Here is a 17208-nt window from a genome sequence, read left to right as displayed (position 1 = left end):
ATATGCTCTTGTTAGTGTATGTAGGCCACATAGAGGCATCAGTATTAAATTGAGCTTGTCTCATAACCAGTTAAAAAACTCCCTGTAGTACATTAAAGTATAAATGTGAATAGAAAACCTGATTATTAGTATTTTTATGGTGTTGTGTTGCTACTTTGGCTTAAATAAAATATCTCTATATCTGCTATAACGCTATATCAGCCTGCGAATGTGTTGTTGAGGCTCTAATACTTGGAGTCTCCATCCTCTTTAATCCAGCTAAACTAACAATAATGTTTTTTTACTTTATTAAACCTGCACAGGAAAGTGTTTTTTAATCCCGCTGCCTTCCAGAAAGGTCAGGACTACACGGTCAGGGGAGAGTTTCTGTGTCTGAGTGCACTTTAACCAAATGTTTGCCAAAACTGGGCGGGACTCTAGATTGTCTGCTTAGAGGACAGAGTCTCTAACTATTGTGATTTGATGTAATTACAAGCCATTGCAATTTCTCAAGGAAAATGTTCACTTTGCGATACATTTTTAGATCAGGTCATGATATACAGCTTTTCTGCCTCCTGTGCACTCATGAAAACATATGTTTTCAACAGCCGGGTTTGTCCCAGAATCCCCTTCATCTTCATGCCTACAGATCCCCCGACCACTGTGTTTACATTGTCTATTTTTAGTCCGCTCTTGTCTAAGACTATGAGAGGCAATGATTGCTCATTCTCACAGTGATATCTCAGTGGCTGATTGTTATGAGTGGTAATCACTGATTGCTTATTTGTTCTTTAATAAACACCTCACTCAAGTGTCAGGCTCGCCAGAAGACGGTGCCCTAGTTGATTGATTGGCCCGGCTCCACTCTGAAACATTTAAAGGGAATTATTTCAACATCTCTCCCCAGATTACACTGCTTTCCCCTAATTAATGGCAGCAATCAATACAATTACCGCCTCCCCATGGATTGCCACATAAAGGTGGAAAATTGCATTTGGCCTTAAAACCTGAGAATAGGCTTGATTTAATTGTCCCACCTAATTTTTCTCCCACTCTTGCTGCAATTATCACAGTGATATGAGTATATCTAAAATCAATTGTCTCTCTGGTGCTTACAGTAATAGACTGATATGTGAATAAGTGGCAATGTACTACAGTATGCTAACTTCAACGGTCACGTGATGTGAGCATTAAAAAAATGTTCGGCAGCAGTGTGGATGGTCAGGATTAACAAGGCACATTGTGCAAAAGTGCTTAGTCAGGTTTTACAGCTCATTGTGTGGGTGGTCTTAAAGGCTCCACATTAAAACAGTTTAGCTCTGTTACATTAGCTACTCATCATGAATGCTGCAATTCTGGGCCTGTGTCATTGTTTGGTGTTTAATGGAGATGACAGGCTCACTTGTTGGGATATGTCTTGCACAGATAAAATTGACTATAATAACATTTAAAAGCCTCAGTTGAACTCATGTTCAGGCACATTATTTGGTTGTTATTAAAAGCCATCTGGGAAATGTAGGGTGTCATTACCTGAAGTAGTGGATGGGGCAAGTTGTGGAAAAGGCTGTTAAGACTAAATGGTTCCAGAAATACTTCATGAGTTATCTTAATAGTAATAATAGTATGACACCTTAATGTAAGTGTAAAGTTAGTCCAAAAAAAAAAAAAAGATAGAGGCAATTTTGTTTTATTAAAAACCATCCAGAACTTTCCAACTTAAACATGTAAAACCTCTAACTTAAGACGGTTTGGGCACTCGGCAGTGTAGTTGCAGATTGCAACCCCCTCGCTTCACCTTCTTGTTCCAAGCAAATAATAAGAAACTATGGCGGTCGCGAAACTTGCGAACAGCCCAATCTTGAACCAGTGTTTGTTTTGTCCGTCCTGGGCTACTGTAAAAATGTGGCCTCCATGGACGATGACCCACGGTGTCTCACCACAAAATCACATCATGTAGTGTTCATCAGTAGATGCAGTTTGCCCAGTTGTCATGGAACTTTAAGAACTTCTCATCCATGTTGGATTAAAATGTGAGGTTTTAAATGCAGTGGAGGTGGAAGTACAATAAAAGTAACAATACAAGTCCTGTATTGTTACTTTTTTTTTGGGGTCTGGTGTCTGGACATCATGATGTGTAATCTGGACTTTTCCTTGAAGTCATGATGTCATCTAACTCAAACCTGCAGTGCACCATGACTTGGACATTTTATGATATCTTGTCCCCTCAGTGTATTTTTGAAACGAAGGCTGACATTTGGCACATCTCAATCTTGCTCTCTCCACGCCTCCTTAGCCAGCCTCCCGTTTTATATGGCATCTGGTATCGTCTGTGAATTTTTGAAATGAACACTGACATTTGGGACATCTCAATCTCCACGCCTCCTTACCCAACATTGCACCTTGAGAAAATTGTTCCTCAATTATTGTCATTATTTCTTGCTTGAACCGTCCCAGCCACCACAGACCAAATCATTTTTTCCGCTGAAAGGAAATGTGACATTTTCAGCTCCACTGTCACAGGCGAAAAATAAAGAGTGAAGGTTAAGTGTAGAAAGGAGTAATTGAAATGGAAGTATGATGCCCTCAGGAGGAGCACTACAGTAAAAACACTGGTTCTTTAAGTGCTCTGTGGATATTCATAGAATAGTTTAGTCATCAGCCAAGTAGTCTGGATGTTTTAGTTATGAAATATCATCACAAATCTGCCTCTTCTTCATTAGGAACAAACATCAGTTCATGTTACAGTAAGTCACTGTAAAGTTACTTGAGGGAATTAATACAGATTGTTGTAGTTCAAGTTCTGCTGACATGAGTGGTGAATGCTGGTGCAGAATATTAAAAGATAGACTCAGTCAAGCTGTTCCACTGATGATAGGATTGATACCACTCTCACATATCTGTACGGTAAATATGAAGCTATATCCGGCTGCCAGTCAGCTTAGCTTAGCACAAAGACTGCAAACGGGGCATGCTTGAATTGTTGCTTTTATACTTTCGTCTTATGTGTATTAAAGAAATTAGATATGCCATGTCAATATTGAGTTTTAGTGGTGCTGGGAGGTGGATTTTGTTGCTGTTGGACAGAGCCAGGCTAGCAAAGCTAGGCTGATTGTAGCATTATATTTAACACGCAGATACAGGAGTGTGCCAGTGGTCTTTTCATTTAACTCTCTGCCAGAAAACAAAGATATGTATGCGTTTCCCCCGACATATCTTAACCACAGGAGTCAGTGTAGTCCTCAGTACTCAGAAATAGAAGTTTAGAAGTTTAGACGGGGGACAGCAGAAGCTTAAACGCAGATTTCAAAGATCAAAGATGAGTTTGTTTGTTCATTGGGTGCATGCTGTAATAACTGTACATAGTTCAGTTTACACATAAAAAAAAAGTTAAATCTCGTTGGAGATGTAGAAGACGAAGGAATTTATTGATTATAATTACAAAGAAAAACTCAATTTGTGTTTAAAGAATAATAATGTGAATAGACAATAGGACAAAAAAGAAGAAATCAATGATCGTGAAATTAAAAAAAGGAACAAAAATTGATTTTGGGAGGTGTACAACTCAGAGGCAATGCCTTTGAACATACAATAGATAATTTGCAGTATACAGAAACGGCGAAGAAAAGTTTCCAAGATGACTTTAAATACAAGCTTCTTTTCCAAAACCACTTGGAAATTGTTAATTTATGAGATGTTACATCTGATGGAAAGAATAAGTAACGATTGGTGTGCGTCATTTCTCATGAAAGGCACAAGTTTGCAAAAGAAAGTCTTCCAACATTTCTCTCATGTTGATATAGGGAACAGGCACAGGGAAGATAAAGTAGGCATGTTAAGAATGTCAAGACGCCACATAATATCAGCAGAGCCTTGTTTTGTGGAAATGGGAATGAAGATCATAGTCTATTTCTTTAGCTTTAATCTGACAGGAGTTGCATGAAGAGGTTTAAAGAGACATTTGCATCAGATATATTACTTTAAAAGCATAATTTGTGATCCAAACCAAATTCAAAACTTGGGATTTGATTGATTTGATTACTCATTCGTCCATTTATAAAAAGAAAAAACACTAGTCTAAGTTATAAATGTTTCCTTATGCTTCTGTTTCTCACACATATGCAACCTCCTTGATCAAGTGTATCCGTGCTCATTTTAATGATAATAGCGTATGACAGTTAAAGCCAGGCATGTGATCAACCACCCCCACTTGTCATCTCACTGGATTATAAAACAAAACACATCACTTGTATCATGCCACAGATGTAAATGTAAAGTTATTTTTTCCCACAAAACTAAAAATGGCAGGACATAAATCATGTGTTCACTGGTTGTCTACAGGCAAACCTTTAGAGGGCGGTGCACACAACATGGCACTCAAAAACTTTCACCTGTAACCGTAGCACATCTTTAAGGTTTGTTGTTAACATGCTGCATGTTGTTTTGAGATGTTACTCTGGGGAAATAAGTGTGACTGGAGGAAATTAATAAAAAACACTTGAAAAACAGCAGGCTTACAGCCTAACGGATATGAACCCCAACAAAAGCCAAGGCAGTACATAATAAACTCTTAGCCCTGTGGGTATGAACCCCTAAATAGCCGTAAAACATGGCTGCAGCTGTACAAATACAGTTTCAAGGGTAAAACAAGGACGGACAGGGATGCCTGAACCCAAGAGGAAAATAGAGTAGGTTTTATTAAAACCCTTGTTCCTATCAAATAATACCTCTCCTCTTTTTTCCCCACTTGTGATCTTATGTGTCCCCAAAGCTCCGTCCACGAACGGCAAAACTGTGTCCCTTTAATAATACCCTCCCTTACTCCCTCCCTCCTTTTATTTTATGCCATTTTCTTTCCTCCCTCAATACCAACCCTTCTCCTCCCCCTCCTTTTGCTCTGCGGTTGCCATGACAACAGCAGCACTGCACCATTCATCTGTTGGAGACCTGAGCTCCTGTTCCTGTAGAGAGAGTGCGCCTCTCACATCTATACATAACACGCTAAGCGCTAATGCAGTCACGGAGGCGAATGAGGAGCTCAGTCCTATCTGTGCTCACGGACTCCTGACAGGAGCTCCCTGTGCTGTTTGTGTGGGGTTTTTTATTTATTTTTTATTTCTTTTGTAGTGGCGAAGGTTTTGGTCACCTGTCAGCCCTCGGTACTATTGTCATCGCAGAAGTGTCACCTCTGTGTCCCCCAGTGACACAGTGACTGCTGCGTTCTTCCTTCCTCCTTCCCTTTGCCTCCCTCTCTTTCCTCCTCCTCTTCTCGCTCCTCCCGTCACTGCCATATCTGCCTGGCTCTGTATCATTTACTGCGACTGAATTGAGAGGGCAGCATCAGCACTGAAACCTGTGGAGATTTCCTCAGAAAAGAAACAAGAGGGAAGAAGGAGAGAGAGCTTCAGTTCCTCCGCACTTATCCTCTCCTGCTCGGCTGCAGGTGTTTTTCTCCACCTGTTTTCTTTTTTCTTCTATTTTTTTTCTTATTTTTGATGAACTGGTCATCGCTCAGGGAGGAAGGACTGCTCGTGTCGCTGGAGGGGGAAGGAGGGGAGCTGGTGCCGTACTCCAGCCTTCAGGAATGCGAGATCTGGTTTGAGAATGGTGAGCCCTGCCACACCCTCTTTTGCTTGTTTCATTCCTCCATCTGTGCCTGAAAACTGTGTCTCCCCCTTTCACCTGCTGCTCCACCTTTGCTCGGCCAGAGCTTGCCCCAGGTCTGTCTGCTCTCTGATCTCACAGCTGGAGCTTCTGTGTCGGCCACTGGTTCGAATGACGTTTGTACAGACATGGGGCTAATGGGAGGAGCGCAGGAAAGTAATTTCTCTCCATGAAATGATGCATTTGTCAAAGGGCTGCACTCTAATGACAATGTAGGCTGGAGGACCTGTGAATCAACCAGAGTGCGATAATGTAAGTGTTTTTTTGTGGCGAGCTGCTCTGTTTCATGCGTCAGCGTGGGTGAGCATTCAATTGTCTTTGAGTGTGTGTGTGTATGTCTGTTGGAGTGCGTGTGTCTAAGCACAAGCTGTGGGCGGCTAATGGTGCTTGTTCTTGTTGTTGTGTGTCTCACTTTTCCTTCCACAGCACAGCGTTGTATGTAGCATATGGTTGCGTAAATGGGTTGAAGTTGGTTGGGAATAGTTTTTCCCCACACCATGCAGTCGGCAGCAGCAGCAGCAGTAGCAGCTTGTTGTTGTGTACCAGAATCACCCTGTCATGTGCTGGGACATGGTTCCTCCTTCCAGTTCCAGTGCTGCAAGCTGCCTCCCTCCCTGTCTTATCCCAGGGGACTGCTAGCTGGTGTGTGAACAGAACAAAATGTCTCAATAACACTGTCTGCCAGAAAAACACAACCACCTCATCAGCAGCTGCTATTGCTAGTCTCAGGTGAATGGTTTTTGATGAGGCGCCCACAGCCAGTTTTCACACCACTTAGTATCGCCACCTGGAGAGTGCTTTGATGAGCTTACTTTGTCAGCTGTCATTCAGGATGTATTGGGCAATGACACTAAGAACTTCCATTTCAGGGTGGCTAAATAGCCATGTTGATTGTGTTCAAGGTGGAGGAATGTAGGATCCCTCATGGGGTTATTTGAATGTGATGGTACAGAGTGAATGAGCTCCCTTCCACAGTGATATACAGCATAACTCAAGTTATGACACATGAATATTTTTGTATTATTTCTCTGCCTGTCTAGCCATTTTAACTGAGTGATGACTGTCTGACAAGAAGTTGTTATTCCAAGAAGATCTAAAGATAGCAAATGTTTGTCTCATGTTTAAGAAAAGTCAGTTAAGCCTGGCTTTGAATTGCTGGCTTCTCAATTGATGTGGCCCACTTACCTGAAAATCAGCCATTTAAAACCTCATATACCCTCTGCAGTGGTTCAGAGTGATATTGATTTATATAATTGCTTAGTTCCCCTCCCTTGCAATCCCTTGAGCATGTGTCAGACAAATGGCTTGTAAGCCTAAGATAAGTTGTGAAATGAATATGTCTAAAATCCAACCTCCTTGGGTGAGTTTTTGGGCATCACTTTAACCTGACACACAATGTATAAAATGTAGCCCTAGCTGGACTTAAATGACTCTGAAAATGAATGTGATTTTATTTAGCTAACCAGTGGATTATAGGCTATGTGGGCCATTTAGTGACAGTATAGAGTCTGCATCTCTTATGGGGCTGCAGGCCTGTTTCACTACTCAACCCTGATTATAAAAGCAACCTGCTGAGTGACTCTATTGATGGGTGGGCACAGTCTGTACTATGCATGACACCCTGGCTATAAATCAAGCGCTGACGTCACCACTGTCCTTTAAATCCCTCACTTTGTTTCTCAGTCCTAAAGGTTAGGAGAGGAATCTAATTATGAGCTGCTTACTGGAGCTGTTGAAAACTAGTTTGAGGGTGTCATGTTCCTCCATTGTCAGTCATGTGACCCAGCAACTCTCGCCCTCAGCTTTTTACACAAATGACATGTCTTCTAAGTCTTTCCTTTACAGTCAAGCAGCACTTCTCAAATGTGTAGAATTTGAATTAGTCATCAAGGGAGCCGGTATTGCTAACTCTGTAGCAACTTTTATTGTGATGAGAGACGACAGAATTAGTGCAGCCATTAGCCAGATGAAGTCATCTTCTTGTGTTCTTGATCCCCCCTCCAACCATGCTCTTTAAGACAGCTTCCTGTGTCTATACCAGGTAACAACCTGCAATTAGAAATATTCCACAAAGCTTTCAAAACAGCTACAATATACCCTCTTCTGAAGAAATGCAACTCAGAGAGTGCCAACCCTTGCAATTACAGGACCATCTGTAATCTCCCTTTCCTGGGTAAATTGCTAAAGAAAACGGTGTTTTAACCATGTACCTAATCATCTAAATGATAACAGCATATTACAAATATTTCAGACCGGTTATCAAACTAATCACAGCACTAAAACTGCCCCAAGAAATGTAATACAGAAACTGAGAATGATGCTGCTAACAAAGTGGCTGTCCTAAAAACTGTATTTGACAGAGTAGATAATGACAGTTTGATTGACAGTCTTGGGAAAAGGGTGGGTGTCTTGGGTAGTGTACTTGACTGGTTTTATTCATACTTCACATCTTCACATATTTCTTTGTGATATTGACAATGGCATTCCTCAAGGAACCATTCTTGGTCCCTTTATGTTTTCTATATGCATGATCCCACAAAGTATCATAGTCACAGACCTGGCTGGGGCAGGGCCTTTCTATGTGAAGTTTGCATTCTTTCCCCATGTTTGCGTGGGTTTCCTACAGGTGCTCAGGCTTCCCCCACTATCAAAACATGTATGTTGGATCAATCCTCCAGTCCGTGCCCACTGGCTCAGATCTGGAGTTTGTCCCTGGGTGCCAGCAACCCCCTGTGCCCACTGCTCCGAGGCTTAGGATGGGTCAAAGGCAGATAATTACTTTACCTGCAGGGATCAACAAAGGATAATTTAACTTAACACAATGTTATTTACCAATGTTATGCAGATGATAGACAATTTTATATTTCAGTTTTTCCTGAGAATCCCAATGTTCTGAGCACAACAATGCATGGAGCTGAAAAGGACTTTAAAACTTAATATAAATAAAATTATAATAAAATGCATCTCTTTACTGGGCCCTATAAGAAAAAAACATTCATTTCCTCATAGGGCCCAGTAAAGAGATGCATTTTAATTATTATTTACCTGTCTGGCCGAACATATAAATAATTGATAGCAATTTCAGGCTCTGAATCTCAATTCTCATTTGCACAAGTCTACCATTTTCTTTGGGATTTTAACAATGCTGTATCCAGGGTGCTGTTTTTCTCCTTTGGTTTTACTCTTTATTCCCAATGTTTAATGAATTTCTTTTAACATATTTTACTGTTTTATTGACATAAAACATTGCATGCTTACTGATTGTTTTACCATTCAGAATTTCAACCCTCTCACGTAAAGCAGAATGCTACATGTTTGCCTCAAAGCCGCTACACAAATTAAGTTACTATTACTATCTTACTACCCCTCAGTGTGGTTGTTGCTTACATTTGGTTTTATCTGAAAATTTAGCAGTACCTTCTGGAAGAAAAGCTGTAGAGTGGAAAAGAGAAACCCGCAGTGTGCTATTAATAGCGATGATAATGATTTGCTTACAAAACAGAGCAGTGGGTTACATATACCACCTCACTGCTTTCTGCGAATGCTGATGGTGGAGAGCTGAGCAAACATTTCTCTGTGAGATATATACACACAAACACACAGAGGCCTAAAGAAGTGTGTTATTGTGTGTGTATGTGTGTCCATGCGTATCCAAAACCTTACAGACGACTGCACAGGACTACACAATGACACCAGCCTCAGTATTAACATTCACTACTTGTCTGTCTGCTGTTAACTTATTTGCTCAGTCATTTCAGGGTGCTGAACCGCTATGAGGCATTTGTCTGGATCACAGCTCTGACATTGTATGGCTGCAATCAGTCTGCTAACTATGTCTACGGGATTACATAAGAGCAATAATTGATTACAGCTTTTGTCAGACATGAAAGAATTTTTGGGGGGCTTTGATGTTCATTTTATGTTGGGCTAAAGATAGTGCCAGATTATCGGAAACATCTTAATCGGAAGCCTCAAAATCAGTCATGCAATGTTTTTCCTCATTTATTGTCTTGTTTGGGTGTTTAATTTAATTCCTTAATTGAATAACAGCAGAGAAACAGATTCAGCTTGTCCTTATTTTCTCAATGACGAGGGTGTGGCCCTCAAGTTGAGTGTAGCCGGGAGGTTATAAATATCCCCACTAGGGGTTGAACTCTGGTTGGGACAGAGGTCAAGGCAGCCTGTCTATTATTAGAGCACTGTATCAAGTGGTGTCCTTGGCAATTATGCTAGAAAGTGAGATCGTATTTAACTTTACAGCTTGCTGTTATCCTCAGCCCTCAGGAGGGCAGACTTCCCATGTGTCCTGCTGAGGAAGGGTATGTGAAAAGTTCATGGTCACACCTCTGTGTCACCCCGCCACCAAAGGAGCGAGACCATGAGAAAAGAAAGTTAACCGTGTCTGAACCGCTCAGTGTTAACAATAGTTGCTGTTCTTCTACAGTAGAGCTGAGTCATGAGGGCAGAGTGCTTCAGGAATGAAGGGTTTGTTCACTAGAGTAGACAGCAGCCCAGAAAGCCTGCAGTATGGACATAAGGAGGATGTACACAAAAGGGATTTAGACGAGAGATGGTAAGATAAAAATAAAGCTGCTCAGAGCAAATAGTGTGCAGTGTGCATGGCAAAATTATATGAAACACCATATTGATCTCCCTAAAATACTTTCAAGCTGGAGGGCTGTGTTCAAGCAACAATTATAAACTGTTCACTTGATGAACAGTTTCAGAAACAATGTTATAAAATGCCTTTCGATCAATGAAATTATACACAAATAGATATGAGCTCAGTTAAAAACCCTGATAACAGTGTAGTCAGAATATCAACAGCAAATGTAGCCGGTAAAAAACATTATAGAAAAACCTTTAAAATGTGTTTTTAAGGAGGGCTGTTTTGATTCTTTTAGCCTTGAATGAAATACAGGATGTTCCACAGCGCTGTGGGTCTGGATGGGGAAAAGCCCCATCATGTTTGATTAATCAATCAATCAATCTTAACTTGAGATCCACCTTAAAGGCCTTGTGTGAGGATTACTAACTATGTCCCTCTGTCAAGTTGTTTTCAAAATCTTTTAAACGCCGATCAGACTTCAGATTGCTTCTCTAGTTCCAAGGCTGGACTGCTGCATACAGATGGCTTTGTGACAAATTAGTTTTTTTATTTTGGACACTTTGATTGATTAACAGCTCAGAATATCTTCTCCTGCATAGACTTAAGTCATCTAGATTAATTTACTCATTTATTGATGTAGCTTTGATATCACTTTGTTGTGGTATTGGTTAGAGGTTATGTGGAACATTGAATTAACAGTTTTTTGGGGCGAGAGAGAGAGAGAGAGCTCGGCTAATGAGCATTCTTAGAAAATCAGCCCCTCCCTCCGCCCTCTTAAAATTCTGCCTGTGCCTCACCTTGCTCGGCTAATCCTCCCAAGGCTGTAATGATAGATACACAGACACTCGCACACATACATAAAAAGAGGGAGAGGCAGTCTAGCTAATGGACTTTCACTTGCTGCTGACTGTCAGCAGCCTCTGTTTTGAAGCTGTGACTGAACAGCTCGCAGTGTTGCACAGCGACATCTGGTCTGCATTGTTTTGTTCAACAAGTCAACGAGACGAGCGCACAATCATCCATGGTCTCTGAGCCGGATTACTATACGCACACTGGCAACAAGCCTCTGGGTCATAAATAACGGCTAGTGAAATTAATATAAGACAACTTATCCAAAGTCCTCAGTATCAAACACACATTCATTTTCAATCACATTTGTGTTTAAATGTATGTATAATGTCTTAAAAGATTTAGTATTGCACTGGCAGATTCACAATGGACATTTTAGAATAATCTGTCTTTTTTTATTCCAAGCATTCTTCTTCCTCGTCGAGATCTGGCACCTACATCACTCACAATGCAACCAGACTGCTGACAGTTTAGTCAGAGATGTTAGCTGTGTAGCCTCAGTGAAGTTCCCCTTTAAAGGAGTTGCAAATGATGTGAAAGTAAAGACATATTATTACAGTTACAGAAAACTTTGTACTTTGCATCTTTTATTAAATCTCTTTGGACTTCTTAAGAGTATTTGTGCACAATCTACTTTGCTGTCTGAAAGATGTAAATCTTTTTTCAAAGCCATTGTCAACCTTTTCAAAAACATCACATCATCATGAAAATCTGTTGAACAATTTGTATGCTCACATAAGAGGAGAATAAACCTATTTAACATTCTGTAATATGCATTCAAATTACATTTAACATTAACATGAAGAATATGGTTGGGTTATATTATTAATATTTGAAGTGGAATTGTATATTGATACCATTATGTTATTGTACAAAATTGTGTTGTCCAAATGTATTACTCTAAGCAACATCTAACATCTATCTAAGATAAGGCATAAAATGAAAACACAGTTCATTGCACTGAACATCAATTTGACTTTTATGTTTTATATATTAGCAATATTATAATGAACACAGATACTGGAAAAATATCCATGATAATGATTTCATCACTTCACCAAGCCGATGGAGAATATATTGTATGCAGGAAATAAAGTATATGTTATTGTCCTCACATTTGTACATAAACTTGATAAAGACCACTTCAGCTCTCTCCGAGGCGCAGCAGACAAAGATAGCAACAGCACAAAGGATCAGAGCCTCAGTCGCAACAGCTTACATCTTTGAGAGCTGAATTCCTTGAATTGAGGTGACATGGGGAAGACCTGGTCCTGTGAAGCAGCTGAGAGTTGTCAATACAAAGACGTTGTTTGATTACATGTGAGCAAGCGTGTTAAGACCTTGAAGCTTTTTTTTTTGCCGGTGAAATCTCCCTCTCCCTGCGTTACCACCACCACCTTTTAGAAAGGTGGACAAGACTCGTCGTTTCCCTGTGCTCTGCTGTTGCCATAGTGACCAGCGCCGCATGCCTGATTTCTATAAAGCTCTGCTTGGGTTGCAGACAGCTGGGCAATGTATGTCCTCACCCACATTATTGTTCTGTGTGTGTGTGTGTGTGTGTGTGCGTGTATGTTAATGCGTGTATGTGTGGGCGCCTATGTCTTTGTCTGAGTGAGTGCCTGAGGTCGTATGTAAGTGAGACGGTGCTGCAGACGATACTTCATTGCTATAGAAATGTCTGCTTCCGCTTGCTTGTCATTCTCTAATCTGCAGCAAATGAGAGATGAGAATGTGCATTGCATATTAGAGTTTCCAATTCATATTCAGATCTTGTCATTTGTTGAAAACCCAGGTTGTGTCTGAGGGGACTGTCATGTTGAAAAGAAGCTCTCCTCTTTCATATGCACAACACCCTGCATATGTGGATTTGAATCACAATATTGACTCGCCTTCTCTTTTTGTTGATGATTTCACCAAAGGCTGTGTGTGTGTGTGTGTGTGTGTGTGTGTGTGTGTGTGTGTGTGTGTGTGTGTGTGTGTGTGTGTGTGTGTGTGTGTGTGTGTGTGTGTGTGTGTTGACAAATCCGGAGATCAGCTTTTAAAATTTTCACATTGTCCTTTGGCTTATTTACTGTCACCAATCTCTCAGCATCCCCTCCCCTTTCTCACTCTTATCTCACATGTACTCTTGCATACATGCCACATGCATATTCATGTTCACACCCTCACATCCAGAGCATGTAACAAATATCTATTTCACGGGCACGTGCATCTGCACACACAGACTAGATATATTTATTCATAAGCTCATTAGAGGAGTGGATTTGCCTGCTGCCATCCATCACACTGTCACCCATCCCCAGCCTGGCACACACTGACAACAGAACTGCAGGAGAGAAGTCCCTGGGATTTAGTCTCCTGGAGCCGGTGCTATAGAGAGGATTTACTCCAATAGACAGAGTCTCACTTCGCCATTTTATAGAGGTGAGATCAGGGAGACAAATACCAAACGAAATGGTAATCTCCCATTCACCGGAGTTTATCCCGAAACTGATATTCTGTGGGGGGGAATAAATAAGGCTTTTAGTCTCTTAGCACAGTCACTGTCAGCTGGTGTTCAGAAGCATGCTAGCAACATTTAAAATTGTTGATATATATGAGGAAACCTTTGGATGTTCTCACAGACACACTGTCACGTGAAAGCTCGGGCCGTCTCCTTGTTGCTTGTTACAAACTAGTGCAAGCTGTTGCAAGCTCGTCACTGCAGGTGCAAGAGCCGCTTATCACAACAAAGCAGGATTGTGGTTTGAAAGAGAAAGCTAACTTTAGGTTCTTGTTACATGAAAGAAAGTCCAGCCCTGGCACACTGCTGTATTGTCCTCTCTGTTGAATAAGTGTGATTTCTTTTGTAATGTCTTAGTGTTTAATGGGAGTGTCCCCTGGATTTATTTTTTGTGCAATGCTAAGAAGAGAAAGGCACGTTTCCCCAACACTTCTACCTTCTTTTCTGCTGAAGGTCAAGGGTTCTTATCTAATTAACATTTACACCCACTGACTGATATATGCCTGCTTTTCCTACTTGTTTAATTACCTATGATGCAAAACAGAAGATTGAAGCTCTGCTCAAGTGTGCAGACAAGTACTCTCTAGATGAACTGGCAGAGATCCATTGGTGATTCACTGACTGTGCCCAGTGTTTTTAAGCTAATGACACGTACTTTGAAAGAAGGGAGGTGGTCTGGAAGTCAAAAAATGAAAATATATTTGAGTTTATATCTGATATAATGTGTTTAGCACATGTATACAGTACCATGTTTTGGCGTGCTTTCTTTTTGTTTTTTCTTGCCTCTGAAGGTAATGTTAGTAGTGTCTTGTCCGCTGCACACATTTAGATGTATGATGCTTCAATAATCATTAATTCAGTCAATAACTGTGGAAATGTATTCATTTTTTGATACATTGTTTAACTCACATGCTAATGGTTCTTAGTTATTTGTTGAATGACACATTTTATCGATTTTTTTTTTTATGTTTAAGCTGTCTCAGTTCTAAGCCTGTTTGTCAGGCAGAATACAAATACAAATCTGTCTCCTTCAGAGTTGCTGTCATGGCAGTTGATCCAGTCGTGGATAACTCTGGTCCCTTCTTCCTCCTGGCTGTCAGTTGTAGTTTCTCACTGTGGCATCTGTGCTGGCTCACTTCCTAGATGTGGTCAATGAGCAGCGTCCTCTCCAGACCGTACCAGCACAACATTAACACCTTGTGTGTGTGGCAAGTGAACACATCTACTTCACACATATACACATAGCTCCGAAGGAGTCCTTTATTTCCTCTGCCAAGGAGATTTTGTTTTTGTTTGTTTGACTGCATGTTTGTTAGTGAGCAGAATATCTCAAATCTTGACAGATTGCAGTGGATTAGTGGAAAGTTAGATGTTCAAGATTTTGGTGCAGATCCTAGGCAAGTTGCAGACAAGGAGGAGTCAAGGAAAGGAGGAAAAAACTTTTTTAACCTGCTCCTGGATGAATTGACATGAAATTTGTACAGACATTCACAGTCACTATAGAATGGATCCTGTAGACTTTTGTGATCCTATGATTTTTCCTGTAGCACCATGAGGTTGATATTTGGGATTTTGAGTGAAATGTCCTAGCTATTGGATGGATTGCCGTGAAATTTGAAGGATAAATTGTTATCACCTAATTTATCTCCTCACTGTTTATGTAGCACCATCATCAGGTCAAAATGATAGTTTGTCCAATACTTTGGCTTATGCCCAAATACCAGCTAACTAAAAACTAAACTAAACTAAGATGGAGAACATGATAAACTATATAAACTATATACCTGTTAACAGTCACATTGTTGACATTTTTAGTGTGAGCATGTTAGCATGCTGACTTTAGCTTTTAGCTCAAACCACTGCTGTGCCTAAGTAAAGCCTCACAGAGCCTCCAGCACAGCTGTAGACTCTTAGTCTTGTTCAGATAAAATGAAGGATTACGTGTTCCCTTTTGGCTTGAGAAGTCCTACCACTGATATATATTATAAAACCCTCAGACTCATTAGATTACCAGCATTTGGAAAAAAGAAAATCTGTTGCTCAGCATGACGCAGAGCCGTCTTAGTTCCTGAAAAGTTTACATTTTGAAGAAAATGGCTTGAAGACAGTGGAAAATGTTGCTTTTATGAAGATAAAGAGGATGGGATTGAACATTTAAAGTCTGATTTTAAAATGGCAAGCCTTCTGCCTTGAGACATAAACTCTTAAGTGTTTTCTATTATACTGTGCAAATGTTTTAACATGCATTTTGCATTGACCAAAAGTCTGTACTGCTACTTCTGTCTGTCTTCGACTAAACAAAGACAAAGACATGAGATATAGACATACGGACAACTCTATTTTCCACCCATTACACACACACACACACACACACACACACACACACACACACACACACATGCACACGCACATTATCCTGGCAGCTGTAACATGAACCACAAACAGAAGTGGTAAGGAGCGTGTTCTCGTTCTGCAGTCATTGTTGCTTGAACATGTGTTTCAACTGCTGCTCGTGACTTCCTGCTCTCCCCACTCTGGTTCAGCTCGGTGTTGCTGCACTGGATAGCTTTGGACATGTGCACTCACCCATAATAAGAATGGTTAACAGTTGAAGCATTCGAATGAATAAATACATTTACAGTATTTTAAACCCTTATTTAACTAGATTAGTCAATTAAAAACAATTTATGCTGCCCATACCAAATGCAAGGACAAGCACAAATAAGAAAAGGAAGAGGTTGAATAAATGAGTCTTGTACACAATTTAGTTATTAGCTTAATTTCTTTGTGCAATTGTGCCTTTGTAGCTGTCTCAAGAAAGTGAGGACATTTATCAGAGTCTGAGAAATATTTGCTGATTCCCACTGTATGTGAGTTTAGCTTTGGAGGTCACACCTTTATGAAATTATTTTTTTTTTATCTCTGTGTAGCAAAAGTCATGGGTTTAGTGAAGCTGATACTGCTGCCACAGTCTGTGCACTTATGATACTATAAGATAGTCTGGGTCCCTGTGCTGTGACCAAGAACCCAGAAAAAGATCGTGTCACAACCACCACCCCCAGCTTTCATCATGTAACTCTCTCTCTCTCTCTCACTCTCTCTCTCTCTCTGAATTTCTTGTCGAAGGGACTCGTTTGATGTCTCAGACTTTGTGCTTGAGTCAGGCGCGAGAACATTCCAAAAATGGATCTCATTTGCATTTCTTGGTGTGATTATGACACTGGACAAATAGACACAACAGGCTTATTTATTGCACTCCCTCTTTTCAAATAAAAAGTCCATCTTGTTTGCTGCTTTGTGAGTGTCGTGAGTGAACTGTAGGCCTATACCGTAAAAGAATTTGTGATATTTTCACATTTCAGTGGTTGGCTGAGGTTCTGCCGCTGTATTGGTTTGCCCTAGTCCACTACCTGATTATTACCCATGCTGCTTGTTTACTCATGCTTTAGCTTTATTTGACCCAAGGCAAATACAAAGCTGCCTAGGAAAGCCTTGAGGATGTTTTCATTTTATCAGTGTGCTCCTTCAAGTTCATAAGCTCTCTGTCTTCCTCCCTTTCTTTTCTGTCCCTGTCACTCCTCTCTTTCTTGTCTTCTTCCATCTCCCT

The 17208-nt window shown here is 40.6% G+C and overlaps 1 protein-coding gene across 11 annotated transcripts in view; it reads left to right on the top strand.

Moving 5' to 3' along the window:
* Positions 1-17208, top strand: part of tanc2b (tetratricopeptide repeat, ankyrin repeat and coiled-coil containing 2b) — a 136783-nt gene that overhangs the window by 71756 nt on the left and 47819 nt on the right. For 2 of the 11 annotated variants that reach the window (XM_051418742.1, XM_051418741.1), the window contains exon 1: positions 4949-5583. The exons of 7 other annotated variants lie outside the window; for them this stretch is intronic. In XM_051418742.1, the coding sequence (XP_051274702.1) occupies positions 5472-5583 (112 nt within the window). In that variant the 5' untranslated portion in view covers positions 4949-5471. Of the gene's footprint in view, positions 1-4948; positions 5584-5778; positions 5893-17208 lie in introns of those variants that run through there. 2 more of the 11 variants (XM_051418747.1, XM_051418746.1) reach the window with 2 other exon arrangements.

The sequence above is a fragment of the Dicentrarchus labrax genome, unplaced genomic scaffold (assembly GCF_905237075.1).
Source record: "Dicentrarchus labrax unplaced genomic scaffold, dlabrax2021, whole genome shotgun sequence".
NCBI lineage: Eukaryota > Metazoa > Chordata > Actinopteri > Moronidae > Dicentrarchus > Dicentrarchus labrax.
Note: the sequence above shows the minus strand (reverse complement) of the source record. Positions and strands in the feature narration are given on the sequence as shown.